The 27,674-nt window shown below is 38.4% G+C and overlaps 6 protein-coding genes across 7 annotated transcripts; 5 read left to right on the forward strand and 1 right to left on the reverse strand.

Annotated features, from left to right (window-relative positions):
• Positions 1-224: 224 nt before the first annotated feature.
• LOC126797447 (uncharacterized) lies at positions 225-2,657 on the forward strand. Its single transcript, XM_050524075.1, has 3 exons — positions 225-715; positions 970-2,395; positions 2,556-2,657. The coding sequence occupies exons 1-3, from the start codon at positions 225-227 to the stop codon at positions 2,655-2,657; spliced, it is 2,019 nt and encodes a 672-aa protein (XP_050380032.1).
• Positions 2,658-8,092: 5,435 nt separating this feature from the next.
• LOC126798132 (serine/threonine-protein kinase STY13-like) lies at positions 8,093-10,887 on the forward strand. The gene is made up of 6 exons (XM_050524977.1): positions 8,093-8,611; positions 8,996-9,128; positions 9,227-9,422; positions 9,831-9,955; positions 10,053-10,211; positions 10,294-10,887. The coding sequence occupies exons 1-6, from the start codon at positions 8,481-8,483 to the stop codon at positions 10,606-10,608; spliced, it is 1,059 nt and encodes a 352-aa protein (XP_050380934.1). The 5' UTR covers positions 8,093-8,480; the 3' UTR covers positions 10,609-10,887.
• Positions 10,888-11,775: 888 nt separating this feature from the next.
• LOC126799843 (SUPPRESSOR OF GAMMA RESPONSE 1) lies at positions 11,776-14,955 on the forward strand. Its single transcript, XM_050527106.1, has 6 exons — positions 11,776-11,844; positions 12,726-12,846; positions 13,008-13,194; positions 13,416-13,909; positions 14,093-14,449; positions 14,527-14,955. The coding sequence occupies exons 1-6, from the start codon at positions 11,837-11,839 to the stop codon at positions 14,581-14,583; spliced, it is 1,224 nt and encodes a 407-aa protein (XP_050383063.1). The 5' UTR covers positions 11,776-11,836; the 3' UTR covers positions 14,584-14,955.
• A 495-nt stretch (positions 14,956-15,450) lies between these two features.
• Positions 15,451-15,717, forward strand: LOC126797449 (uncharacterized protein At4g14342-like). The gene has a single exon (XM_050524076.1). The coding sequence runs from the start codon at positions 15,451-15,453 to the stop codon at positions 15,715-15,717; it is 267 nt and encodes an 88-aa protein (XP_050380033.1).
• Positions 15,718-16,359: 642 nt separating this feature from the next.
• On the forward strand, positions 16,360-19,564 carry LOC126798468 (CRM-domain containing factor CFM9, mitochondrial). The gene is made up of 4 exons (XM_050525450.1): positions 16,360-16,473; positions 16,865-17,183; positions 17,514-17,915; positions 18,179-19,564. Exons 1-4 carry the CDS (start codon positions 16,400-16,402, stop codon positions 19,403-19,405), a joined length of 2,022 nt encoding a protein of 673 aa, XP_050381407.1. The 5' UTR covers positions 16,360-16,399; the 3' UTR covers positions 19,406-19,564.
• Positions 19,565-20,801: 1,237 nt separating this feature from the next.
• LOC126799431 (uncharacterized) lies at positions 20,802-23,244 on the reverse strand. Of its 2 annotated transcripts, none has more exons than XM_050526634.1 (2): positions 22,853-23,244; positions 20,802-22,194 (listed from the first exon to the last, which is right to left on the reverse strand). In XM_050526634.1, the coding sequence occupies exons 1-2, from the start codon at positions 22,913-22,915 to the stop codon at positions 21,097-21,099; spliced, it is 1,161 nt and encodes a 386-aa protein (XP_050382591.1). In that variant the 5' UTR covers positions 22,916-23,244; the 3' UTR covers positions 20,802-21,096. The 2 variants fall into 2 exon arrangements, with proteins under 2 accessions (XP_050382591.1, XP_050382590.1); XM_050526633.1 differs by having other exon boundaries at positions 20,802-22,197.
• Positions 23,245-27,674: the final 4,430 nt, after the last annotated feature.

Here is a 27,674-nt window from a genome sequence, read left to right on the forward strand (position 1 = left end):
TTCGGATAGTAACAAGATCCTCAAGGGGTTAAAAAGCCGAGACCTAGGGTTCTTGTGGTAAGTTTTAATCTCACCATTTTTTTTTAGTTACTGGAGAGTCCGTTAAAACACTTGTATAAGTACAACAAGAAAGAAACACATCTGGAGAGTCTCTCGGATCTTTGATCCCTCGCCGTAAACTACAGAGAAAATGGCCAACGCCGACTCTTAAACAACACCACCCCATGACGTCACACACCACCGATTCCCCTCCTCCCACTAAACACCGCAGCTGCCGCGGCAAAAGGAAACCTAACCCTGTCGATGTAGAACCTCACTCCGAAACCGAACCCGACCTGCACCGGCCTCCTCGCCTCACCCGAGAACAATCATTGCGGCTGCCGACCGACCCTCACGTCCGGATCGGAATGTACGTGGCTCTTGCCCACGCCGGACTAGCTTTCTCACTCGCGCTCCTCTACGGCGTTACGAAGCTTCTAGGAGGCTACTGGCGTCCTATCCAATGGGCCATTCTGTGTTCCATGCCGCTCCGCGAGCTCCACACCGCTCTCGTCTCGTTCTGGTCTGACTCTCTCAATCTAGGCCTCTTCGCAACCCTTATTGCCATCCCCCGTGCAGCCGTACGTGCCACCACCGCGTCCCTTGTCGACTCCCGCACTGCCATTCGCCGGCTGCTGAAACGGCCAAGCCCGCCTCGCCCAAAAAAGAATATCAGGCAAGGTCTAAAATAATGTGCTCAGATTTGTTTTTAAAAATTTATTATACATGCATGGCATACGTACAAACATGCACGTACAGTGGTGTGAACCCTAGCAATGAACGGGTAAAAACTACTACAACTTGCTCTCATTCGGAATTTCGGATCATAAGGGTGTGTGCTATGCATGTATCCTAGAAGATTGGTCTTTATTTTTGTACATTTTCAGTTGATTCTATAAGTTTTCTGAGGCTTGTTATTTTCTTCTTCAGCTTCTCGAAGATTGTACAAAGGTTGATCTCGTTTGCCCTATTTGTGATTATTTATGAGAACATTGGCCTTTACACTCTCCCGGCATTTTCAGTTGCTTTCTTTTTAGTTTATGTTTCTGGTTACAGAAGCATAGTGATCGATCCTAGTGTGGCTACTACACTTTCGGCACTTTCGCGCAGCGGTAGTAGGTTGAAACTGAGGAATAGAAACAGGGTTAGCAGGTATATCACTAACTTTATGCTCAAAAGGTTGAATACCACGGTTGCTATTGGCTTGATCATGGTTATGATAGTGGGGACTTTGTTTGGGATGATTTTCTTTTCGTATAAGATTGGAATGGAAGGGAAGTTTGCTGTGATTTCAATGAAAGGGCACTTGGAACACCAACTAGAGCAGAACTACAACTATGCGGAGAGGGTTGGGTTGAACAAGTGGATGGATGACAATCAAATCCCGGAGTTTATTGATGATTATGCGACGAAGTTTTACGAGACAGTGTTGCAGAATATCGATTCTTGGGCAGCGGATTACAATGTCACTGAGATTGTGGACAATATGAGGCATTATCTAATTAGTAATGATTCTTCTCCAGTGGATGTTAAGAGTAATGGCAGTGTTGGTAATGTTGATCACGAGCAGATCATTAGCAATATCAACCAGCCTTTGTCCGAGAAATTTCATACCATTCAATCGAGGGTGAGGAATAGAGAATGGGGAGTGATCTACAGGAATATTGATGATATTTTTCATTTTAGGGAATTCTTGTCTTTGATTGCTAAGGAAGACTTGGCAAAGAAAATCAAAGCAATTTTGTTACAGGGTTTGAACCTTTCAAGAAGGTTACTTACTAGTAGTACTACAGTTTTAGCAGGAGTATTAAACCTATTGTTGTTCATGGCAGTCTCACTTGTTTCCGGTGCTGCTGGATTGTTCAATTTCATCTTCGAACTGACAGTGTTTTTCTGGCTTTTGTATTACCTAATCACCACGGACTCGGGAGGTGTTATGGATCATGTTTTGGGGATGCTACCACTTTCAAGATCGACGAGGGTTAGATGTGCTCAAGTGCTTGATCATGCCGTAAGCAGTGTTTTGTTGGCCGCTGCTAAGGTCACATTCTTTCAAGGATGTCTTACATATTTCTTGTTTAGATTCTACCAGATTCATTTCCTCTACATGTCTACATCCCTTGCCCTCATGAGTGCCGTTTTACAAATTACACCGAATTGGCTTTTGTCAATCCCGGCAGCGCTGCAACTGGGCATGGAAGCGAAATATATAGACGCCATTTTGTTGACATCATTTCATCAGATACTGCTGGAATATGGAACTGCTGCTATCCAAGATGAGATTCCGGGCCAGAATTCCTACCTCACCGGCCTTAGCATACTCGGTGGCATTGCTCTTTTCCCATCCATGTTAGAAGTAATTTACTCCTCTTGATGTCCACAATGCTGCTCATATCTAAATTATATAATGTGAGACGCATTTTAACAACCATATTAGCTAGGTATAAAATGAAGGTGATACACTTGCTAATGCTATCTGCATCAGAATTGATTTGAAATTGTCCTATCCTTTTCAGGGAGCAATTATGGGTCCTTTGCTGATGACAGTCATGATTGCCTTCAAAAATCTATATGTAGAATTCGTTCTTGCTTCTGGACGTACAGTAGACCAGTGCTGATTGATATTAAATGTAATACACAATTTTGTAGCAACGGATTTAATATCTAACGAAAATGGTCTAAATTTTTCTATCATATTGAATGGTTCTTTTGTACCGAACCAGAAAACTGAGATATGGTTACTTTATGTATAAGAAGATTGTTAACATGCAGAGACCTCTACGTACTACAATACTGCCATTTACACCTGCATCTTTAGCAGTCATTTTTGCAGGATAGCTCAGAGCTTTCTTGAAGATTTCTGCTCTAATCTGCTGAAGGGTGGACTCAATATCACAATGGTTGTGAGTTGTGACTTGTGAGAACTAGTGGAGACTAGTTGAACGTGCTTATGCAAAGTTGCAAAATGATGTAATATGAAAACAGAATTTCTGCCATGAAATTATATGCATTGGTTGCAATTTAGTTAAATACAGTTTAAGGGCAAACGCCACAATGATATGCTACTTGGTGTTTTAAGATTTAAAAACAAACAGTTCCACAATGATATGCTATTTGGTGTTTCAAGATTTGGACACAAAGTCACAAACAGTTAATGCATCGATATTACAAATTAGTGAAATAACTATGCTTCTGTTTACATGCTTCCACTTTGAGCTTGATGTGAAACTGCTTTTACGAGCTGATACCTTTTGTTTGAGTTTATGTTAGTCCCTAGATCATTTGGCTTGATTTGTTTTGATGTCTGAAAACAGTCTAATGTTTTTTTTCAAGAATGTCTGTTGGCAATAAATCTGAATTTGTGGTGCGCTTATATACTAAAAGGGTTGTTTAGCAATCTTTGGACTTTTGGTTAGTCAAGACTAACAGAATTGTATCAATTGTTGTACTTGTGTCTAGTGATTTTAGAAAAAATTCTAAATGGCACTTCAATATTCAACTTTCATATTTGCTAATGCAGAAGCAAAGACGATCTTGAAAATGAATTGGGTTGCCACTTATAAATGAATCTTGTGTTTAATGTCTACTATCTTATGGCCTCTGTCATTTACAGACTTTACAAGAATGTGATGATGCTTTATCTCTAACATGATTTGTAACCAAAATAAACATGATAAATTTTTATTCCTTCATAACAAATATATATCAAAACCATGCAATTAATCAAATCACCTTACATAACATAAATCCATATATTAAAGTACTAACTAGTCTTGAAATAAAAAAATAAAAAACAAGAATAATGTTTGAACTAGCTTCAAGCTTCAAAATCGTCATCATCATCAATTATAATATCACTATTTAAATCATCATCTAAATGTCATCATCACCATCACCTCCAACACCGACACCTCCAACAACATCATCTCCAACACCAACATAGGTTTGGTAGAGGGGATCGGTAGATGTAGTCTTTCTAAAGTCTCAATCTCAAAACCTAAAAGACCTCGTCCAAAAAATAGTTTTTTTAATAAAACAATTGTCTATTAAAAAAAATCTTGAACTAATTTTTTTTAGGCCTTCAACTTTCGCGCTTCAAAACAACCGGCCCCTCATATACCCCCGACCAATTAACCCTCCGTTGAGAAGATCCCGAAATATTACATACATAGGAAAAAATGTCACAGAACACTTAGCATCAGTGTTCAATTGGGGAACAGATATCAAATGATGAGATAAGACAGGTACATAGAGCACATTGTGAAGTTCTATTGTGGGAGTAATACGAATGGACCATTTCCTTAACACAGGGAAGGCCTCACCATTAGCATTAGTAACGTAGGGTATTGGTGGAGGGGACAATACGGTAAAATAAGATTTGCCATAAGTCATATGATCAGACGCACCAGAATCAATAATCTATGTATCAAAACTAACAAAGTTAGAAATATTGAAATCCATACCAATTTGACCACGACCAGCTATGGAGGCTGTAGGTGGTGCTCCTCCTGTTGTATGGTGATCATGTCCAACCACACCATAGATATTTGGTTCCTGAACTAATTGAATAGCTGCTCTCGCCTTGGGACGATAATGAGGCCACTTAGGCCTAAGGTGTGGATACAACTTCCAACAGGTTGCACGAGCATGGTTAGTATCATGACAATAAGAGCAAGGAGGGCGGGGTTGATTCCCGAAGCCTGGTGGTGGTTCTTGTTGATGAAGTGGAGCTGAAGTTGCTTGCGGAAAGGGTGGTGTTGGAGATCTAGCATGAACAGTAAGGCTGAAAACGACATCCGGTGCCTGAAGAAGACTTTCCTGCTAAGACTCATCCTTATGGATATAGGTGAAAGCGGTGATTAGGCTAGGAGGTTCGGTCTTTCTGAACAATTCACCTTTCGCACTGTTATGCTTTGCATCAAGACCTTTCAGGAAATAGTGAACTCGTTCAAGCTCCTTCTCTTTTTGGTACCAAACAATATCCTCCTGATTTTGATCAGGCAAAGACGTTTCGCATCAATCTCAGCCTAAATATTCTTCAGTTTGGTGAAATAGTGTGCCACCGGTTGCCCATCTTGTTGTATTGCCAAAGCGGTGCACATTAACTCATGAATTTGTATGAAATCAAAGTCATTAGTATATAAGCATTCCAGTGTCTCCCAAATTGCCTGCCCAGTGGCACATGCCTCTACCAGATAAACTATCTCGTCATTCATAGCTTTCCACAAGACATACATGACAAGACCATCGTCGTCATCCATTTATTGTAGGCAACAATATCATCATGACTAGGAGTCGTAGTGACTCCGGTGACATGCCATATCTTGTGCATGCCTCGAAGATAAGCGGCCATAAGTCCCTTCCATTTACGGAAATTAGTCTTGTTGAGTTTAACGCCCCCAAATGAACCACTGTCAGAACCTTTGATAGATACTTCAAATGCCGGAACATCAGGGATCTGAGAACTCTATGCTTCATGTCCAGAACCCAAAAACAATTTAAAAATCAGGAATTATGCAGCAAAATCACAAAAAAAAAAACTGATAAAAAATATGTCTTCGGTGCACTTGCACTGTCTGTGGACCTGCACTGACAGCCAAGGCTGCTGAATCTGGGCCGGGCTGGGTCGGATCGGGTCGGATCTGGGCCGGGCCAGGTCAGGTAGTGCGGAGAGTAGCCGAAAGAGCCGAAAAAAACGGGCGGAGGAGCGACGTCGGAGGGCAGCAGCAGCAACGCCGGAGGAAGAGAGCTACGACAACGTCAGAGACCGTCGGAGGGCAGCGGCAGTGCGGAGGAGTGACAGCAATGTCGGGGAGGGCAACGGTGACTTAGAGGCACAAACCGGAGCCGGACGGGAGGAGGCGGAGGGCAGCGGCGGCAACCGGCTGGAAAAAAGAAAAAACCTAGGAAAAAACATAGCAATATAAGGAGAGAAGAAAAAAATGGCTCTGATGCCAAGTTAAATTAAATTACTGTATATTTTCATACACGGATTGGCCCTATATATAATCTAAAGACCATAAATCACGTCCTTGATTCACGCTAACATGTGATATGTCGAATGTTTGTGTTTTCATTGATTAGATTCATATGGTTTATACTCCTGCTGTTCTAGTAACTGCTTATGATCGATATGTCTAGTGTATGTGCTTTCTTTGAGTACATTCATATGGTTACTCCTGCTGTCCTGCAACATTTATACTACATTTCTGGATCCTGAACAATTTGCATTAGTGTCATTGTATGCTTGGAATGACCAACCCTTGAAACATATCAATAGAAGTTCCGGTCCGGGGATTCGGGGAAGCGAGATCTACTGTGGTAGAATTTTGTTTTAGCAGCATATTTATATCAAAATTGAAAAATATATGGTTTGACATGTATGCGTTATATATATATATATGTATTTATCATATATACAGTATATATATATATGCGTATACAAACACACCACTACATGTTTAACTATCTTAGTAGTCCCCAAACTGTTGGCAATTGGGTAATGCATCAGAAATGAGGAACTTTTTTTGTTCTTCCAATCGACTGTGATCTTTCATCGTAGTTGTCCATTGACACAGGGGGTACAAAGAATGTAAATCATTGTGTGTACTTACAGACCCCTCTTGGCTCTTCATCAGTAGATGTTGTTGTGTTCTGCTTGTCATTGATGGGGAGTAATTTCCCAAGTTACCTTAACGAAGCACACAGAATACTTAAGCCACGGCGATGTTTTATTAAAATTTTGATCATATTGCCTGAGTGATATCCTACTCCAACTGATGGAGTGATGGATTGTAATTCACAGTGGCTGGCTAATAACAGAAGTGAAGAGCAGATTTGATTCCAAAGAAGTTCACAAAAGCAGTATGTGATATGGGATTCATTTACCTCTATGGCAAAGGTATCTTTCTGGTTCTCTCATTTCCCTGGATTGGTTGATGGTAAAGTGTCTTTGTGCTGAATTCTGTGTTAGCTAACTGATGTGCATTATTGCAGGATTTATCTAATAAGATGTCTATATTGTTTTACTTGCAGAAAACAGGTTAGGTTTTGATTTTACTTCAATATTAACATATAGATGTTTCTGCTGAATATGGATAAAATTATTACCTCTTTATAGTTTATAACATGATATGTGCTTAATGTAATGCATAGATTTTGGTCAAAAGAATGTTAAATCATCAATTTGTGAGTCGGACTATAATTTGCTTCAGTATTTTGGAGATTATGTACATGTGAAACCACCTGTTGTAGGAGGAAACCAGAGACAGATAGTTACCTATTTTTTCTTACATCATCAGTTTCACAAGGAGCAAATTTCTACGGTAAATAAAAAAGCGAGGTGATGAGACGAACTAAATCGACGTTTTTGTCAACATTTGAAAACTGAGTAAGCAAAGCACACTATTCTCTGACAGAGACTCAACGCCTCTATGACTCTATCTACTTCCAGAACACATCAACTTCCACACGCGCAGAGGAAGACTTGTAGTCAAAATCCCAACTCAACTCTTTTTACTTCTTCTTGACCTTGTTTTTTTACCTCACATTCTCCACCACCTTCATCAATCCAATATCTCAACGGGAAAAACTTGAGTACAAACTAGTATGTACGCGTGCATCTAAACTCTCATTTATTTGCGCATTTTAGAAATATAAATACATGATTTTAACCGTTCAAAAGTTTAGTTTATTACTAAAGATCATTTCTGTAAAAGATCAACATAAACAAAAATCGTCTTCATAGTCGATTGCATCAAACAAATTGACGGTTGATCATGAGACTACTAACTTTCACCATAACTGTTCATTTGTTTGATGCAATCGACAAAACAAACGATTTCTGTTTATGTTGATCTTTTACAGAAATGATCTTTAGTAATAAACTAAATTTTTGAACGGTTAAAATCATGTATTTATATTTCCAAAGTGTCCAAATAAATGAGAATTTGAACTTACGCGTACATACTAGTTTGTACGCAAGCTTTTTCCTTTCTCAACTACCCCCTCCTCTCTCCTCTATTTGTTTTGGGGCCTCCCTTTCCTTAATCCACTCCACACTACCCCTGCTCTGCTTCCTCTACTGACAGAAGTTCTGAGCTTCCTTCCCATTTTTAAAACTCTGACTCTGTTGGTGGGTGCCTCTGGTTTTTTTATTCTCTGCCTCCCAAAGAAAGGCACACATTTGATTTGTGGGATCTGCAGCCGTGTTTTCAGGGCATGGGTCTGTTCTTTCAAACCTGCTACGCCATTCCCTTTTATTATGGACTATAAAAGGAGGTCGCTTATTTTAATGCTAATTTTGTTCCTTTAAGTAGTGTTTTTGCCATTTTTAAAGCTCCCTGCTTTCATTGAAATGTGATCATACCATAAAAGGGTGTGTGCAGTTTTGGGTAGTGGAAATAAATCTACTGAGTTGAGCTGAGTTTGGAGAGGAAAGTATGGGATCTGGTAATGGGGTTTATGTGGTTGGGGAGTTTGATTTGGATGCCAAGTGGCTCACCGATCCAAAGCATCTGTTTGTTGGTCCCAGAATTAGGGAGGGTGCTCGTGCCAAAGTCTATGAAGGAAAGTAAGTCAACTTCAGTCTCTGTGTCTGTGTCTGTGTCTGGATTTCTCTCATTTTCTGTAAGTTCTGGAACTTATGATTGTAGTAAGAATTCTGTTTTTTTTGGGTCATAAAAAGGTTGGATTTTGATAAAGTTCTATGCCAAATTGGTTAAATTTCTGAAGTTATGATTGTGCTCAGAGCTCAGTTGTGGGTTCAGTTTTGTGGGGTTGATGAGTGGGGTTAGGAAAGAGTTAAAGATCTGAACTTTGCAATTTATCCCAGCTTTTGAAATTAAATTTATCCCAACTTTATTGTTCTGCAACTGCAATTATGGTCTTTTATGATGGTAAGTGTTGAATTACAATGATAGATTCTAACACAGTAGTTCTGGTTTTGTATGTTCAGATACAAGAATCAAAATGTTGCTGTGAAGATTGTCAATAGAGGAGAGACCCCGGAAGAGATTACCAAGAGAGAAGCACGGTTTGCAAGGGAGGTGGCTATGTTGTCCAGAGTGCAGCACAAAAATTTAGTGAAGGTTGTTGTCTAACTCTAAGTTTCAAGTATTTTGTTCACAATAAGACACGGTATATGTTTGCATGTTTGATGGGGTTTCTTCATTTTGTGTCTCACCAGTTCATTGGTGCCTGCAATGAATCTGTCATGGTCATAGTGACTGAGCTTCTTTTGGGTGGGACTTTGCGCAAATTCTTGTTCAGTATGCGTCCAAGGTGCTTGGACAAGCCTGTGGCAGTTGGATTTGCACTTGACATTGCTCGTGCTATGGAGTGCTTGCACTCCCATGGAATTATTCACCGGGACCTGAAACCTGGTACAGATTTACTTGTATAATTTATGAAGACTTGGTTGTTTTGGATATTGCTTGAACTAGAAAGTTGCTGTGTGAGTAGATTAGTTGACTGCACCGGTTAATACTTAGGGAATGGTGGAATACAGAAAACTGAACGATCATAGTATTAAGCACTAGAGGTAGCTGATATTCTGGTAGTAAAAACATGATCACAGGCTTGTTTACTAAATCACTTCATGATCAGTAATACTGTACCATTAGCTTTTTTGTTTCTCTGATTTGTTTGTTAATCTCCAACTTTTCTGGAATATTGGTTGTGTTGGGCATAAATGTATGTAACAAAAAAGTTAATGCAAACCAACTTTAGTATCTGAATTCTGAAGACAGGGTCGTTTCAGATCTCACATATTAGTACTATCCTTTTTGCAGAGAACTTGATTTTGACTGCAGACCATAAAACAGTTAAACTTGCGGATTTTGGCTTAGCAAGAGAAGAGTCATTAACAGAAATGATGACTGCTGAAACTGGGACATACAGGTGGATGGCGCCTGAGGTACTGTCTGCGGATTCAAAAATTAAATTTATTAATGATATGTCTTGTGAGTGGCCTTTTATATCAGAAGACTGATCATGTTTGGTGTTGGTGTTAGCTTTATAGCACAGTTACACTAAGACATGGAGAGAAGAAGCATTACAATCATAAGGTGGATGCTTACAGCTTTGCAATTGTATTATGGGAACTCATTCATAATAAGGTGCCATTTGAAGGCATGTCGAACCTGCAAGCAGCATATGCAGCTGCTTTTAAGGTACCAAAATAGTCATATTCACAACTAACTGATCAAGTGTCTTCTTTGGCATCAAAATCTAAGGTTGTAAACATTGTTTCAGAACGTGAGGCCAAGTGCTGAAGATCTTCCAGAGGATTTGGCTTTGATAGTGACCTCATGTTGGAAAGAGGATCCAAATGATCGCCCCGACTTCAGCCAAATTATACAGATGCTACTGCATTATCTATCTACAATTTCACCGTCAAAACCCGCAATCCCCCAACGGATATTCAAATCTGATAATGCTGTACTACCACCAGAGTCCCCCGGTACTAGTTCTCTGATGGCTGCACACAATGAACCGGGCGAAACACCTAAAGTAGACATGCAAGAGAACTCTAAAGGTTTCTTCTTTTGCTTCAACCAATGTTGTTGATACTTGATACTCATCTAGGCTACTAGTCTTAAAATACTGTGGAATTGGGACAGTTATCTTAACCTTAGTTTGGTCTGATGGAGATCAACTCGATAGAAATTTAGAATTCTGGAGTTGGTGGGTTGCTGTGATGTAATTACGTTGTAAAAATAAGGTTCATCCGAAAACCTTTTGCTCCTGTTCAAGATAACCCCTTTGACCATGTCATGATCTGTAGCAATTTAGCAATTGATTGTAACACAATAATGTATCAGGAAGTGTTTTCTTCTTAAAAATCAAATGGATATGCTATTAAACTTTTTCAAATCAAATTGAAAACCATAAGGATTCAATGCAGCAAAAAGTTACTGGGGATCGAACCCAGGTCACCGGCGTGACAGGCCGGAATACTTATCACTATGCTAAAACGACTTGTTAGTCAAAACTTGTTGTATTGACATTTTTGACTGATATGTGATAAATAAATCAGGCGTCCAACTAGCCTCTGATAACGAAGTTTTTCAGTAGGTACTTGATCTGAATATTATGCTAACCGATGGATCTGCTTAAATAGGAGTATCAATGGGAGTGCAATCCAGCATACCGGTCTCCGTTAGTATATCGAGGATGTACTTCTTCTGACACAGATAGATACCATCACTTCCCTGACTACCTTGTATATTACTTGGAGAGCAAGTAGCTTATGACAATTCTCATTCCTAAAATGGCACTGACGTGATTATCGAAGCTTCAGAAGCCTCAGCCTCGTTTTCCGAACCAATGGCCCCCAAAGACCCAAAGGTCCGTCAACTGGGTCCCACTATAGTCTCCTCCAGTCTCCGGAACAGTTACATCATAACGGTTAACGACCAACCACCGCGTCATTCAACTAATTCCTGAGGGGCAAAGACGTCACTCTATGAAAACATTTCCACATATACCTTGGAGAACAAGTAGCCCTCACCTGGAATTTACCATAATAACACTGGCCCGCGTCCCGACGCCCGACAAGCCTTAGCCCACGTCCACCCGAACCTAAGCCTAGTGAAAAGATACCAATACCCGAGCCTAGTTTGGAACCGGGTTTCTTCCCGCTCAGACAGACCCGGTCTTCCCCCACTTTAACTTAGTTCAGTGTAGAAAGGGGTTGAGCTTCTAAGACACACTACACTTTTTTTTTTCTTTTCTATTTTAGTCCTTCTCCGAAGTGGCTTCTTCTTCTCAACTTCTGGTCTTCTACTTCGGAGCTATGGCGAGGTGAGAAACCTTAAAACAGCTTTGTGTTTTTGGACATATCAAACTAACGAAATCTAAATTTTAAGGAGGTCGTGGTTTTTTTTTTTGGGGAGAAAGATTTTGTGCTTGGTGATTGAGAACTGATGCAGTTCAGAGACCCTATCTTCAATGTAAATTTTGGATTTTGGTTTCTGGGTTTGATTGAGACTGAAAGGTTGGAGCTTTTGAATGGGTTAATGGATTTGGGAGTTTGGATGATCAAAAATAGAAACTTTTTCCCTCTTATTGGTGTTTTGGGAGCTTCTTTACCCATTTGAGGTTTATACTTTTTGAAGATTGGTGTTGAAAGCGTCTTAGTGAATCAAAAGCTTCATGAAGTACTTTCTTATAGATTCAATGTCAGGGGGTTCCTCTGTTTGTCTTAACTACTTTGCATTGTAGCTAGAATTGGTTGGGGATTTGATCAGGTTTTTCAGGCTGATAGAGTTTAGATTTATTTTTAGGACTTGGCTGATCAACTTCAGAGGATTTCACTAGCTTATCAAACCAAAGATTCTGACTTTTTGTAATTTTCATCGCCTTGAATGCTTGGATTTGAGCTGGGATTTTGGGTCTTAATTTGGGTGTGATAAGAAAGATAATGTGGGCTTTCATTTTCAATTTTTCTTGTAGGTTTCTCTGAAAAACCCATTTCAGCTTTCTCCTTTTGACTTCTGCAATGTTGGCTTCATTTTGTTTCAATTGGAATTGATTGCGTTGGGGGGTTTCTATTAAAGTTTTCGATGTTTTCAAAGATTGTTTTAATTTTCTTTCAATGTGGTTTCTCTGTTAGTTAATTATCTAATTAATGAAAGGTGTGGTACAATTGAAACTGAGGCTAATGCAGTATATAATCGTTGCAGGACTTGGCTGATGAACAGCCGAGGAATCGCAAACAAAGTCAAAAACTGTGCTTCTCCTATCCAAGATTGTGAGGCGAGTCGGGAATGCCCAAAGTGCCGTTATGTTATCAGCAACGAAGATGTAAGCAAATTTTGAGTTCAGATCATGTTATTTTGATTGAGTTCTATATATGTTCTTTTGCATTGAATTTAAAGTCTGTATCAAAATAAGCTTGATAGAGAGGTGTTTATAATAAACTTGTTCAGCCCCTTAATAGTATAATTCTTGGAACTCTATTGTAGGTTTCACCAAAGTGGCCTGGCTTTCCGACTGGGGTGAAGTTTGATCCACATGATGCTGAACTCATAGAGCATTTAGCTGCGAAAATTGGTGTTGGCGACTCAAAACCTCACATGTTCATACATGAGTTCATCCCAACTCTTGATTCAGACTCCGGCATTTGCTACACTCATCCTGAAAACCTTCCTGGTAAGGAGCTTATGAAAACTTCATTCCTATTCTCATATGACTTTAATGATTCCAGGCATTGATCTTTGCTTTGGTGCATGTACTACTGATATGAGTGGACTACAGAACTACCATTCCTCTCTTTTTGTATATAATGATAATTGATAAATTATAGTTGTATGCAGTATGCTTCTTCGTTTTTGCTCATAAAGCTAAACTTAGGTTCATTTTACTTGGTTCAGGTGCTAAGAAAGATGGAAGTAGCTTCCATTTATTTCATAAAATATCTAATGCTTATGCAACCGGTCAGCGGAAGCGTCGCAAGATTGACAATGAACAGGGCTTGGCTGCACAGGTTGTTCGTTGGCACAAGACCGGCAAGACCAAGGCCATAAGAACTGGAGTTCATCCAGGCTGGAAGAAGATCATGGTGCTTTATAAAAGTTCAAACAAAAGATCCAAAGAAGATAAGACTGACTGGGTGATGCATCAGTATCATTTGGGAAGTACGGAAGATGAGAAAGAAGGTGAATACGTGGTGTCTAAGATATTCTACCAACAACCTAAGGAGACCAACAAGAATGATCAGAATTTGGTCATTGAAAAATCTGAAAGCTACACTCTTCAAGGTTCTCCTCTAACCCCCATAACATGTCCTCCAACTACTCCTGCACCACAGGAATCCAGTTGGCGTGACGCTGATCCTGACGAATATATGCACAAATCTCCTGACAAGGTTGGGATTAATTTTTTTTCTATATTTGTATTGTGTTCAAGCTATTTATCTACTGAGAAATCTATTTGATATGTTCATATATATGCCTATGACAATTAGAATTTTATGTATACTGCAATTACATCAAAAACTACTATAGGAAGAGAGGTCTTTATGATTCTATTCATCTATTCTGTGGTACAGGTAGCAGATTATGTCCCAGAAGTCTCTCAGTATGCCCAACTTAGGAAGTTCGAGGACACTGTGTCTTATGTTCCTCAACTTGATAGTCAGTATGATGACAATATTGGGCAACCTATTTGTTTGGCAGGCGAATCTCAAGTTGATGAATACTACAGTATACATTGTGTGGATGACGCCTTGTTATGCAAGGAGACATTTAATTCTTCCACTACTATAAATGATGGTCCAGTTCCAAATCCCATGTTAAACACTGACAGTGCTAATAATATCGGGGTGACTGGAAACAGAAACACACCATTGGGAATTAGTGACCTTGAGAACCTAGAGTTTGATAGTCAACCAGATTTCCAGCTAACTGTAAGCTTCATTTCCCTTTCTTTTCTGCTTATGAGATTTGTGAAATAAGGTAACTAATAGTAACATCGAAAATGCAGGGTTTACAGTATTGTTCCCAAGAGGATTCACTTGATTGGGTTGACTGGCTTCAATGAGCTTCGGGGAATGAAACTGAATTCCCAAATTTTGTGCAAACGGTGGTAAACATACAAGCTCGGTAGGCCTCAAGGCAGGTGACCATGAAGCTACAGTAAGAATTTGTAAGCTGTCTACTGCTGAGATCAGATTGATCAACCTCAATTGGCTAATGAGTGTATTAACTAATTTGACCATTAAGTTTAGTTGTTTGTATCAAGCTGTTTTTGCAAATGATGTATATACGCTTTGCTAATATGGCAGTAAAAAGCATCCCATAGGATTTTGGGGTACTAAAAAACCATTGTGGCAACCATTACATCATTGGCAATAGCAGATATGTGCCATATAAGTATTGTATTAAATTTGTATCCATATTTATCTTGAAACAATGGTATTCTATATTGTAATATATAACTTCGTGTATCTGATTTCATATTAAGTTACATTTTTCAGGAACCAACTACATCTGGTGTCTTCCCTCTAATGTATTGCATATTGTACTTCTACTTTTGTTTAGCTTAACTAAATGTAATCACGGTGAAACAACTATCAAGTAGAGTTTGTTGTGTTATCTCTATATTGTAATAGGAGGATGCTGTATTTTAGCAAGGCTCATAAAGCAAGACTCAAGAACAACATAATTGTGCTTTCATCTTTTCTCTATCCAATCCTTTTAGGAGAGGAGCTTACTCAATGATTTAGGATACCTATCAATCTTAGGAAAAGGCTTCCAAGTCGCAGTTGGTGACCGACTTTGTAACATATATACAAGTCACTGGGGTTTAATATCAGAACCTTCATCTTGTTTGTAGCTGAAGCAAAACTCCCTACACAAATCAATATTTGCGTTTGCCGTCGGTGAGTCTTCGTTTTCCAGAGCCAAGATGCAGGCCAGTGATAGGTTCAACATTAATTCCCAGCTAGAACACCTTCAAGCTAAGTACGTGGGAACAGACCATGCTGACTTGCATAAATATGAATGGGACGTGAATATTCAGCGTGATAGTTATGCTTCCTATATCGGCCATTATCCGATTCTCTCCTATTTCGCTCTTGCTGACAATGAATCCATTGGCAGAGAACGCTACAACTTTATGCAGAGAATGATTAAGACCCGCGGTCCTCCCCCACAAAGAGAAGAGGATGATTGAAAACATCCCCAATTGTCTGATATATGTACAATTGGGGATGTTGGTTGTGCAGGTCTAGTTTAAGATCAAGCTTTTGTTGCTTGTAGGTTGTAATTTTGATTTCCCAAGTCATAATTAAAGCACTCTAGCTACCTGGAAAGGGTTTAGTTATATTATGATCATAATTGTGAACATGAGTTCATCTATAATAACCAGATATTTGAAGAAAATTTGACATCTAATGTACTTTCATTCCAAGTCTCTTGCTGTTTCATGGTTTGTGTTATGAGTATATGTCTGAATGGTCTGGTTGTATGAAGCTTTGTAAACTCATGTTCTCTTTATTTGCTAGTTGATTCCGACAATATGTTAAACATGCCACATTGAAACTCCTGGAGTAGTTTATGGCATACCGACCAAACAAAATGGCTCAAGGTATTGGGGACCAATGAAAGGTTGAAGCCATTGCCTGTAGATAAATGGTTTCATGACTTACCGTCAACAACAGCAACAAAGTGAGAAAATCATATAACTAAGGCAGTCCCAGATTGGTAAATAAGTGGGAGAAACCGACCCGGTTTAGTAAAAACAACCTTAAAGTCGCTAAAAATCCCCAAAAACCTTAAAACCCTGGATTCAGTCAAATGTTGTAAGCAATGGAATGACATGAAAACAGGGGAAGAGTGAGTTCAGAGGGTCATCGATGTTCGCTACGAGGAACCTCCGCAGACACTGCTTCAATTCCATCTCGTCTCTCCTCCAATCCAATCACTCCAAGTACTCTCTCTCTCTCTCTCTCTCTCTCTCTCTGATTTAGGGTTTAGAGCACCAATTTATTACATTCAAATCATTTATGTGACTACCCATTTGCTCTAAGATGATTCCCAAATTGAAAGACCAATGCTTTCTTAGTTGGATTTTTTACCCAGAAACTAATTCATTGTGGTAGTCTCAGTCTTTTGCTTTAGTTCTTACCATTGTTTGACTGGTTCAGCATGGTTTAGATGGTGTTCACTAATTTGTAGAATTAAGTACTATATTTAAAATTTGAAGCATTTGAGATGCATATTGTATCAATTTGTATGTTAATGGATTATGTTACTGTTGGTATGAGTAGTTAAGGACTCAAGGCCAATTTGGTGAGTGTTTGAATATGTTTTTTCTGCAGGAATGTCTCGGTTTTAAGAGATGTTGGTCCCAAGCTGATCTCGAGCAATGTGGTTCGGCCTAGTAGAGGTAGTGAAGATTGTATTTCTTCTGCATCTTCACCTTTACATCCTTCGGATGGGTGGTCACGGCAAATGTCCACATATAGGGGGTCATCGTCATCTAGAGGATCGACATCTACAGGGAGGGGCATGAGAAGTAAAGTAGCAAGAAGGGTGGAAAAGGAGACAGGAAGAACTCAAAAGGAGGTTCGGAGGGCGAATAAGATTCGAAAAAAGCTGATGACTGAAAATGAGAGGCGTATTTACAACCTCAAAAGGGTATGTTTCAGTTCAATAGCACTTAAGCATTGGTTTCTGCTATTATGAACTCTGGTTAACAACTCTGAGCTTGTTACTGCATTTAGTTTTTTCAAATCCAGTGCCAAACAATTGTATCCGAACATATTCAATGCATGCAATCTATTATATGTTATGCACACACTTTTTCTCAGGTTGAATCTTTTGATATCACTTCATCAAATGGACCCAATCTTATGAGGAAGCTTGACTACCGCATATAGATGTCCTTTAGCATAAAGTGTCCTTGCTATATGCTTTTACAGATATCACGTTTCTCATGTAACCATATTAATTATCTGAATCATGCAGGCCAAGAGAAAAGTAGCATTGCTACTACAGAAGCTAAAGAAATATGAGCTTCCAGATCTGCCAGCTCCACGTCATGATCCGGAGCTATTTACCCTAGAGCAGCTTCAAGCATTTAAGAAGATTGGTTTCAGAAACAAAAACTACGTTCCTGTTGGTGTTCGTGGGGTATTTGGAGGAGTTGTCCAGAATATGCACATGCACTGGAAATTTCACGAGACTGTACAAGTTTGTTGTGATAATTTCCCCAAGGAGAAAATCAAGGAAATGGCAACAATGCTTGCAAGGCTGAGTGGTGGTATTGTGATAAATATACATAATACAAAAACAATCATCATGTTTCGTGGAAGAAATTACCGTCAGCCTAAAAATTTGATACCTTTTAATACCCTTACGAAAAGGAAGGTCTGTGAACATAAGTTTCCCTCTTAAATATGTGTATATATGTTTGATGCTCAGGAGGGTTGCAATTTCACTGCTGGTATTTGCATATGCAGTGCATGTAGAGATTTCCTATATAAGGTGTAGGCTAGTTGCTTCATACATTGAATTTCCAATTCATTTTTCTATGGTTAATCAAAATAAATTGAGTTAGGATAGCTCAGGGAAGTTCTATTGCAGGATATAAGGGAATCGGTAAATAATACATTCTTCATCTTTATGTGCAGGCATTATTCAAGGCCAGATTTGAACAAGCTCTTGAGTCACAGAAGCTAAACATTAAGAAGATAGAACAGGAACTACGCCGAAGTGGTGTTAATCCTGAGGATCCAGTTGCCATGGCCAGTATCCAGAGAGTTGCCTCTTCATTCTTCAATGCAATTGATCAGAAAGACGGGACTCCTTATGTATTCCATGGGGATAAGCTGTCACTAGCAGAGACTGAAGACAAATTGAGACATTTAGAACCTCCTGATAAAAACGAGCAGGAGGAGTTAGACAAGTTCATCTCAGAGATTGAAGATGCAGCTGAACGTGAGTGGGCTGCTGAGGAAGCAGCAGAGAAAGAAGAGTTTGTTAGATTAAGGTATTGGAACAAAGAAGAATTTGGGGGAAGATACAGAAGATCTGAAGCATTTGAAGGTGACAACTCTGATGATGAGCCAAAACAGACAAGGGAGCGGAGGGATACACGTGGCCAGCAGATGCCTGTTGATAGTGATCGTGAAGATGACGAGGAGGATTCGGATTGTAATAGTATTGCACATACTAGTGTTTTTGACAGTGATGCTGATGATTCGGATGGATTGCAAGAGAATTTCAAGCCGTCTACAGTGAGCAGGGTAAAGCAATATCAGATTGGGAGGGGGGGAAATGAGCAACACTTTAAGAAAAGTGTTAAAGCTAATAATAGAAAGATCATGGAAGATGAAGGTACTGAATCAGAAAACACATTCAGTGATCTTGAAAATGCAATGTGGCACTCTGATGATGCGGAGGAGCAGGCATTATCACCATCAAGAGCTGTGAAAAATGAGTACCTAAGTAGCAGTGATGACGAAGAGGACTTGAAGTTAAATTACGTGAAGCTAGCAAAGAAGCAACAGGTAGATAATGCTGATGATTCTGATGAATCTCATGATGAATTCAAGGTATCAAGTGGTGCAAAGGGGAAGCATGATAGTGGATATTTAAAAGGAGAAATTGATTTTAACAATAGAAGAAAGTTGGTTGAAGAGGACTTGGAGTCGGGCGATCTTTTTAGTGATGATGAAACTGCAATGTGGGAAGCACAGGCAGTGAAAAATTCACGGGCATCAACTTTAGGAAGATATAACTACAAGAGCAGTGATGAAGAGGATTATCCAGCAGAGAGAGAAGAGCAAAGGAAAGGGGATGATGTCAAGCGGACAAGAACATCAAAAAAGTTGGATGAGATTTGGGACAGTGATTAGATCAGCGATTCTAGCTAGGGCTGCATTTGAGGCTCAAAGCTTCGAACATGGAAAGATCATTCTGTGTGCATACTATCCCAAATTTTCTTGTTTTTTTTAATTAATTACAACTACAATTACAGAAGTGTTACATGAGAATGATGAAATGTACGTTATTCCCTGAACGTCCATGTCCAAGTTTTGGACAACAATTTCGCACTGGTTAATTTTCACTTGTATATGAATTCTCAGTCATCAGATGATAGAAGGTTTACGTCTACAAACACGTAAAGAGACCAAGTTAAATCTCCCGGAAACCTTGTCATGTTACATGAATTCTTGGCTTGCTTCATGAGTCATGACACGAGTAAATTCCAGATGTGAAGCAGGCAGTGAATAAAGACTACTTCCCCATTGATGAATGATACAATTACCTTCATCTTGGGTAATGTAATTTCGTATCGGAAACTTAAATACATATTGGAAGTATGTGTTTGGAACTAGCTTGCTAATGTGTCGGCTTTTCGTTTTCTCCTATTCTGTAGAATTGGTTTAACAAATACAACCACCTTATACACCATTATACTCAACTCTAACTATTCTAGTTCTACTACAAAGCAAACTTTACTCGAGGCCAATGTATGTGTCTCTCATTCTTCCCCTATTTCCTTTTTTTGGTTTAACAAATACAACCACCTTATACTCCATGCTACTCAGCTTTCTGCCAAACAAACAGATAAGAGCCCTAGAGCTATGCGTAAATTTCACTCCAATATGGGTAAGAATGACTTCTGTGGTATAAGTCAAACAACTGGCTGACCCTTTCTATATTTAGTAGTAAATGGTCTCGATCGTTAGACCATAAGTGAAATGAGGAAGGCGATTTTCAACGCTATAGTTTTTGCCTTATTTTCTAATGTATAGATGAAGGGTCGGAAGATGAGCACAAGTAGATGTGTAGGTTTAGAGAATATAAACAATTGTGGTGAAATAACAAAGCTTTATATATAGCTAGTGGGTTTTGGAAGGTTTAAGATGGTATTCATGTTTAGGAGGTCCATTTTTGTATACTTGAGACGTGCACAAGACAATTTGGGTCTTAAATGAACGATGTCAATTAGATATATTTCTTCAAACTAGTCAATACATAGTGGGCAATCTGATTTCTATAAGCTCAGAATTAGTCTTTGCGAGACTGTCACCCACATCTAAGTTGCAGCGCATGATTTGAACCAGAAAAGAATGCAAAAGTCTTTCAGAAGTCACAATTCTATAAGCCATGTAACCTAAGTTTACAAGCCATATAATGACATGAAGGTGTCAAGAGAAGGATACCAATATGTTCAATTACAACTCCCAGTAAAGAAAAACCTGGGAAATGACATTTGGGATTATGCCATAACAACAAGAGGTGGTACCAAAGCTCTGGAGAAGATTTACCCCTCAAAGAAAATCCTCCATTTAAAAAATTGATATGGTTCCAGAGAAACCCAAGAAAGACAAAGAAAAGGAAATGTACATAAATTTCCCATTAAATTTGCAGGATTCTATGATGTTCTTCTCAAAAACACTCTAAGAATGACCTATCCTTGTATCTCTGCGACACAATAGCTATCAAACTCTAATGGGGAGCACTATTCGGTCCAATTCACAGAGTTCTATCAACAATTTGCCTGTTCAACTGTTTGAACAGGCACTTCGCTTTTCAAGTCTCAGCCATTTTCCCTCTTGCAGTTTCCCGGCAACAGGTACTCGTACTTCTCAGCATTGTTCAGCAAATACGCAGGAAGATGAACAGCTGAATAAGATCTAGGAATAGGTCCCATCTTTCCAATGATCTCCCTAAACGTGTACTCCTCGGGTATCATGTCAAACAGGTCAGTCCCTTTGCATATCACATCCTGAATCCTTTTTGGGTTCAAGTAATGAGAGAACCTCACCCGATCATAGTGGCTGTAAGCTTTCATCTTGAATATGAATTCACTGATATGGCGGAAACAAAAACTACAATGCCACCCGGCATCTGACAAAAGGTAATTGCTCTGTCTGAAGTGAGCATATGTAGTATTACCGGTCTGGTACCTGTGAACTGATGCCCTCCAGCTCTTTTCATCAACAAAATACTCAAACGAGTACAAGTAGTTCTTCAGTCTGAGATGAATAACAGGCGGGATGTCATCACACCACCTCAACAGATTAATTGTGTGGGCACTAGGAATCTCATCAACATCAGACATTATCAGCAGATCATCATCTTCTATACCAGCTACTCTCAGAAGCTGGTCTAGTGCTACTCTCTGAAATGCCTCCTCATAAAATGGGTTCTCGCCTTTCTTAAATTTTCCTCCAGTTGTTACATAAGTGAGCCGGTCTTCAACAAACTTAAACCGGTCCCTGTTCTTAGCAAAGACCAATGGTTTGGGCAGGCCGGTAAAAGTTGAGTTCGATTCCAGCAGCACAAACTGGGTAATATACGGATACAATTCATTCCACCTGATTGTAAGGATATCTACCTCATTACTGAAGAGAACTGCATCATAAACTCGTCTTGGCGACTCTCGAGTACTCCACCCGTGAAGTCTGCAGAGAGTCTCCATAGACACATTCTCGTGATAATAGTGTGGAAGATCAATGAAAGACTTTGGAGGAGATTCCCAGATAGGCCGTAGAAAATATGTAACCTTCTGCCCATGTAAATAAACACCCAAGATGCATAATGGAAGAATGGCAAAAATGAAAATGTATGTCTTCAAATCAAACCCCCGCAAAATGCAGCGGAGTCTGGACATGCTCAATGCTGCTTCTGATCCCTGCTACCAAATGAAACAATAACTTCCTTAAGACATCCTGTTTATGTATTCACAGAAGGCCTATTAAAAATATCAAAAACTCAATACAACAAAAACTCCTGCCTATTCAGAACTATTTATATTTCAATATAGCAAAATCCCTAAGAGCAGCCACAGAAATAAACCACAAAGGTACAGGAATCCAATTCAGAATCTCAAGCAATCTCATAATCTTGTGAAGCAGATAAATTTTTTAAGAAATAAAAAACATAATTTTAACATAAACAATTAAAACAGGGTAATCACCATGACGATAACGAAAGAACATAAGAGAAGAAAAACATAATATACAGAACCACAGAGGAACCAGACAAATGACTCGCACCTTAAAAAAAGAAAAAACATAAAATCCACAACTCCATTTCCAACGCCACAAAAACAAATGAATAGCAATAATCCCTTCCTTTTCATTAAAAACACCAAAAATATCCCATAACAAAACACCACCAACCAATATATCGATTAAAACATCACAATGGCATCACAGAACAACCTCAAAAAACAACATTCCTGTATCAAAAAACACACTATACGAATCCAAAGTCCATCGTTCACCAAAAAAAATGCAAACTTTAACACACAACACACACCATATTAACAACATACAACAACATAGTACCTCTCCACAAACGTCGTCGCATATATCATCAGTCTTCTTAGAACTGTAATACCCATCAGACATGACTCAAAGCCCAACTCCTCCTCAATAAAAAACCAAAATGGCAATGAAGAAAAGGGAAATGCCCAAAAGGTTACACCCTCTGCCTCTTCTCCTCTCCCTCTTTTACCAGATTCTGAAGCACCCAGATCTTCTTTTCCTCATCAAAACCCAAAAAAAGGAAAACTACAGGAAATCAATAAAAAGGCCAAATTTTTGGAAACAAAATCAAATTTTGGCAAAGATGAACCAAAAAAGCTTCAATCTTTAAATATGGGGTGTTTCCTCTCTGGACCTCTCAAACTTCCGTAACGCCAATTATAGCCGTTTGGGTGGTTTTGAATCGCTCTCACCTTCTCACTCACTTTCTCTGAGAGAAGGAGAAGAAGAAAGAACAAGGACAACTAGAGGGAGCCCCCCTTTATATATTTACATGGTTTTATATTTAATTAACCCCTAATTATGTTTCATTTGGACCGTCGGATGAGGCTGGGGGATGATCTGACGGCGGAGAGATAGGGTGCAGGAGTGGTGGTATAGAATGGCAATTGATTTCGTTAAAGATAGTAAAATCATTACGGTGTAACCCGTGGACTTTCCGAATTTAGCCTCCGGGGGGTGGGTGGTATGGGTAGGAGTTTGGCGAGGAGTAGAGGGTAGAGTTGTCAATTGCTCTTCGGTGGTTTATCGGCGGAGACAGTAACTGGTTTATCGGCGGAGACAGTAACGGAGTAAAACCTGTCGCGGTTTGACGCGGTCAAGTGAGGAAATTTTGATTTTGTTGAAGATTTGGAATGATTTTGTCTCTCTAAACCCAAGAAGTCATGGCTTTGGTAAATTAAAATATTTGTTTAGAACTCTAGACTACGTACAATGTTGTTTCTCATGTCGTGTTTGATATGTCATATTCGAACATCATAGCTCGAATTTGTATTAGTTCAAATGGAACATGTTAAAGAAGATGAAAGTTACAAGGAACCCAATATGACATGATAGAAAGTTGAATATGATTGAATAGGTAGATAGATAAATTGGCCATAATGTGAAAATGTAAAGCGATATTTATCAGCTTATATTATTACCAACCGATTTAGATTAACTACACAAAATCCAGTTTTTTAATTTGGTCTTATCCGATTTTTATTGGGTCATAATAAATGAAAACTATACAAAATCAATTTCCATAAAAGTAAATTCGTGTAAGGACTAATTCTTGAAAAATCTTTGATTTGTTTTCTGATTGTAAAAAACCAATTTTTAACGTGATTTTCAATAATGAATAATCTTTTTACTCGGGAATTCCATAAAAAAAAAACCATTTTACTCCTAAAAACTTTTCCATAACCAATCCTTTCACTTGGGAGTAAAAAGGACTGTTCAACAGCACTTTCCTTCTATCCGATTCTTTCAATACTTCTAGAGTTCTAGTAGTCATTTGAAACCAAAATCCAAATCACTTCTGTGCATGCTTTTAGGATACAAAATTACAAAATTTCCGAATGCCATAGGCGCGCTGCTTATTCTCTGTCTCTTTCCCTTGAGTCCTAAAGTTTCAGTCTTAGATGTAGTTTGCTTCATCGAATTGATGGATCTATGACTATAATTTCAATCTTTTTTTTGCGCATATAAATGCCGAATCTGATGAATTGGATCATACTTGTAGATATGTGTATCATTTTGTGTGATATTCAATTTCCTTACAGATGAAAATCAAGTAAGAAAGTCGTAATATTCTCAAATTTTCATATACCACACGTCACTAGCTACCAAACAATTGCTTACGATCGATAGTAAAATCAAGAAATCGAAATAATTGGAACACCACTTTGATAGCCAAGTCCACTTGTTATAGGAATCTCTTCTGTTTTCTCGCTGTGACATGCAAATTAAACCCTTTTGCGGCTGAGTGAAAAGGATGCCCTAATGCCCTTCCTCCCTTTGGTCCAAGCTCTCCTTTCTCTATCCTTTTGAAAATCGAAGACAGAGTTCAGATTTTAATGTTTGATTATATATGATCGTGAGGGTCTGGTTGGGTATCGAAGAATCCATACCCCAGCTTTAACTTGTGGCTACCTGTGTATGTGCATGGCTTAGGTTTATGTTTGATCAATATATTCTGACCTCCCGTGTAGTTCCAGTGCAAGTAACTATGAACTATATATTATATGAAAGGATTGCAAGTTTGATACCATGAATGCTAGCTTTTATAAGTTTCAGTATTCTAGAGAAGTTGCATCAAGTTGTTAGGGTTTCTAAATTCTAATGTATGAATAAGAGTATGAGACTAACAGAGAATCGAGTTGCAGATAAGTTTTAAGAATGGGAAGAGAATAGGGAGCTAGGGTTTTTAACAAATTATGGTCTCTTCTGTGAAGTAGACAGCACAATGAGGGAGACAGTCCCACTGTACGTTATTGTGGTGGGGTTTTGATACTTTGAGTAACAACAAACGCAGTTTCCTGGAAAGTTCAAAGGAAACATCGAAGTTTTGGAATAGCAACGATCTCATGCATGCCAAAACCAAACGCTAGCGCTTTGCCGCTTCGGCATATACTCATAGCTAGCGCTGTTCTATCTGTTCTATCTCATTATTCAGAAAATGGCAGAGTAGAGATAGCTTGAACTAAGAAAATGGGTCGTTGCACTTCGATAGTTCGATTAGTATTTAATTGGTCAATACAGTATGATATCAATTTGATACAAATGTGTCTTAATTTCCTCAATTCCTCACTTCCTCGTATGGTAATTGATGCCCTTCATCATCCCTAGCTGGCACCAACGACTAAAGTAGGGGCTGTAGGGCTTAACTGGTGGATTAGGGTTTTGTTGGCACATACATGTCAATGGAAGTTAAGGAAATTATATACTTTTGGCAAACTTAGGAAGATCTAACCTTCTCTGTATGGAAAATTGGAAATACATCTCTTTCACTACTTTGGATTAGATGGTAATTAAAGTACGTTAAAACCATTTATGTTTGTAAATTGGGTAAATTTCTTCTATAGTACTTGAGATATGGCTAGTTTGACATGTTGGTACTTAATGTTTCAAATATGACAGTTTGGTACATGAAATTAGGTTTTATATGACATTTTAGTACTTATGTTGACTAATAGGAGGGTAAAATATACATTAAAGTATATATTTATAAAAATACAATAAAAACACGAGTTTTATGTGTTCATTATCATCAAATCTTAATGGTTTTATGCGTTTAAGTTAAGATTTTTGAGTCATGTTCATAGTCAATTTTATGTTTATGAAATTCAATCGTCTCATAAAACTACTCTTCGAGACTATGTTTAATTCACTAAAATCATTTTCGTATATAAATCACAAATTTTAAGATTTCTTTAAAAAATCCAAATTTTCACCTTCAATTAAAGTAAAAATTCATGTTTATTTTATTGCAAATGATACAAAATGATGAATATCACCTTGATATAAATTAGCCTTAAATCCATATAAAATTCTATTAGTATTTTTATTTTGATAAATAATATGTAAATGTCAATTTTACTATTTTATATTTAACAAATAAGTTATTATAAGTACCAATGTGTCATATAAAATGTAACTTCATGTATTAAATCTTTGAAACATTAGGTACCAAAGTGTTCAACTAGTCATACCTCAAATACTATAGAAAGAATTTACCCTTGTAAATTTAATACGATAACAATTGAACTCACAGATAAGTATTTGAGTTAATACGTTGAAAGTTATGAAACTTGAAAATAAGCTTCCATTTCATACGTAGATTGAACTAAGTATATATTAGTTTACATTGAGCTGCGCTTAAATTCGATTTCCGATTAAATGTTGTAGATATATATATAGCAAACATTATTTTGACTGTTTTTTTTTTTACCATTTTTACAAGACAATGACTAGACAGCCTTCATGGAATCCATTATATATGTTAGGCTTGTCAACACTGCACGAACTGTACTGGGCATGTTTCAGCTGAATCTCCCCCCGTCAGAACCCACCTTCTTTTAGAAAGCAAATCGATAGAGTTTGAACTGCCAACTGGTTGTTCCTTAATTCACAAGATATCTATCTCCATCAGAATTTCAGGTATCCCAACCCAAGACTTATTTACTCCTTATCATTAAAAAGGCTTGATTGAAGAAACAGAAGAAGTTCTTCACCAGATAACCCTCTTCACCTACCTTAATCGGAATGGCTTATTTGTCCCACATCCACCTTTCAAAGTTTTAGGTTATTCCAAAATCTATGACTATAAAGTATAAACAATACGTACTTTCCAGTAGGAAAAGATAGCTGAATATATATTACCAAGTTTAGCTAGCTATAGAACTAATAGAAGTCAATTCATCATGACTTCGTAAAAGTCAATTGTCGATGGAAACTTGTGTGCTTAATTTAACAAAATATTGCAGCAACATATATAACAAATGCCTAGAGCACATCGTCCATGGCGAGGGGCTTCATGTCCTATATTTTTGGCTTTGGTTTACTCTCTTGTGTCACTTAGGTTATTTACAACACAATAGAGACACGAACATGCGATGTTTAGCGCAAAAGATCGAGTATTAAACCAGGTTGTTTAACCCGGCCGCATATATACTCTTTTGATTTCCTTAATTTGGTGAGAAATTTGCTCACCTAAAGATGTCTTCTATATGTTATAGTAGAACAATCCACAATGAAATGCCATCTTCAATCGGCTATATGGACAATTTTAAAAGCTCCCATCATATCATCCTCTCTCTCGCTCTCTCTTTCATTCTCTTCTTTTGAAAGTACACAAAGACAA

This window comes from Argentina anserina, chromosome 6, assembly GCF_933775445.1.
Source record: "Argentina anserina chromosome 6, drPotAnse1.1, whole genome shotgun sequence".
In the NCBI taxonomy this organism is placed as follows: domain Eukaryota; kingdom Viridiplantae; phylum Streptophyta; class Magnoliopsida; order Rosales; family Rosaceae; genus Argentina; species Argentina anserina.

Bases quoted from the DNA above. Each gene is read 5' to 3' on its own strand.
- LOC126797447 (XM_050524075.1), top strand. From the start codon at position 225: ATGACGTCACACACCACCGATTCCCCTCCTCCCACTAAACACCGCAGC. The intron at 716-969 runs GCAAGGTCTAAA...TTTCTTCTTCAG, and splicing joins CGCCCAAAAAAGAATATCAG to CTTCTCGAAGATTGTACAAA. The intron at 2,396-2,555 runs GTAATTTACTCC...TATCCTTTTCAG, and splicing joins TTTTCCCATCCATGTTAGAA to GGAGCAATTATGGGTCCTTT.
- LOC126798132 (XM_050524977.1), top strand. From the start codon at position 8,481: ATGGGATCTGGTAATGGGGTTTATGTGGTTGGGGAGTTTGATTTGGAT. The intron at 8,612-8,995 runs GTAAGTCAACTT...TTGTATGTTCAG, and splicing joins GCCAAAGTCTATGAAGGAAA to ATACAAGAATCAAAATGTTG. The intron at 9,129-9,226 runs GTTGTTGTCTAA...GTGTCTCACCAG, and splicing joins AGCACAAAAATTTAGTGAAG to TTCATTGGTGCCTGCAATGA.
- LOC126799843 (XM_050527106.1), top strand. The intron at 13,195-13,415 runs GTAAGGAGCTTA...TACTTGGTTCAG, and splicing joins TCATCCTGAAAACCTTCCTG to GTGCTAAGAAAGATGGAAGT. The intron at 14,450-14,526 runs GTAAGCTTCATT...TCGAAAATGCAG, and splicing joins AACCAGATTTCCAGCTAACT to GGTTTACAGTATTGTTCCCA.
- LOC126797449 (XM_050524076.1), top strand. From the start codon at position 15,451: ATGCAGGCCAGTGATAGGTTCAACATTAATTCCCAGCTAGAACACCTT.
- LOC126798468 (XM_050525450.1), top strand. From the start codon at position 16,400: ATGTTCGCTACGAGGAACCTCCGCAGACACTGCTTCAATTCCATCTCG. The intron at 16,474-16,864 runs GTACTCTCTCTC...TTTTTTCTGCAG, and splicing joins CTCCAATCCAATCACTCCAA to GAATGTCTCGGTTTTAAGAG. The intron at 17,916-18,178 runs GTCTGTGAACAT...CTTTATGTGCAG, and splicing joins ATACCCTTACGAAAAGGAAG to GCATTATTCAAGGCCAGATT.
- LOC126799431 (XM_050526633.1), bottom strand. From the start codon at position 22,915: ATGTCTGATGGGTATTACAGTTCTAAGAAGACTGATGATATATGCGAC. The intron at 22,198-22,852 runs GTACTATGTTGT...TTCATTTGGTAG, and splicing joins GCGACGACGTTTGTGGAGAG to CAGGGATCAGAAGCAGCATT.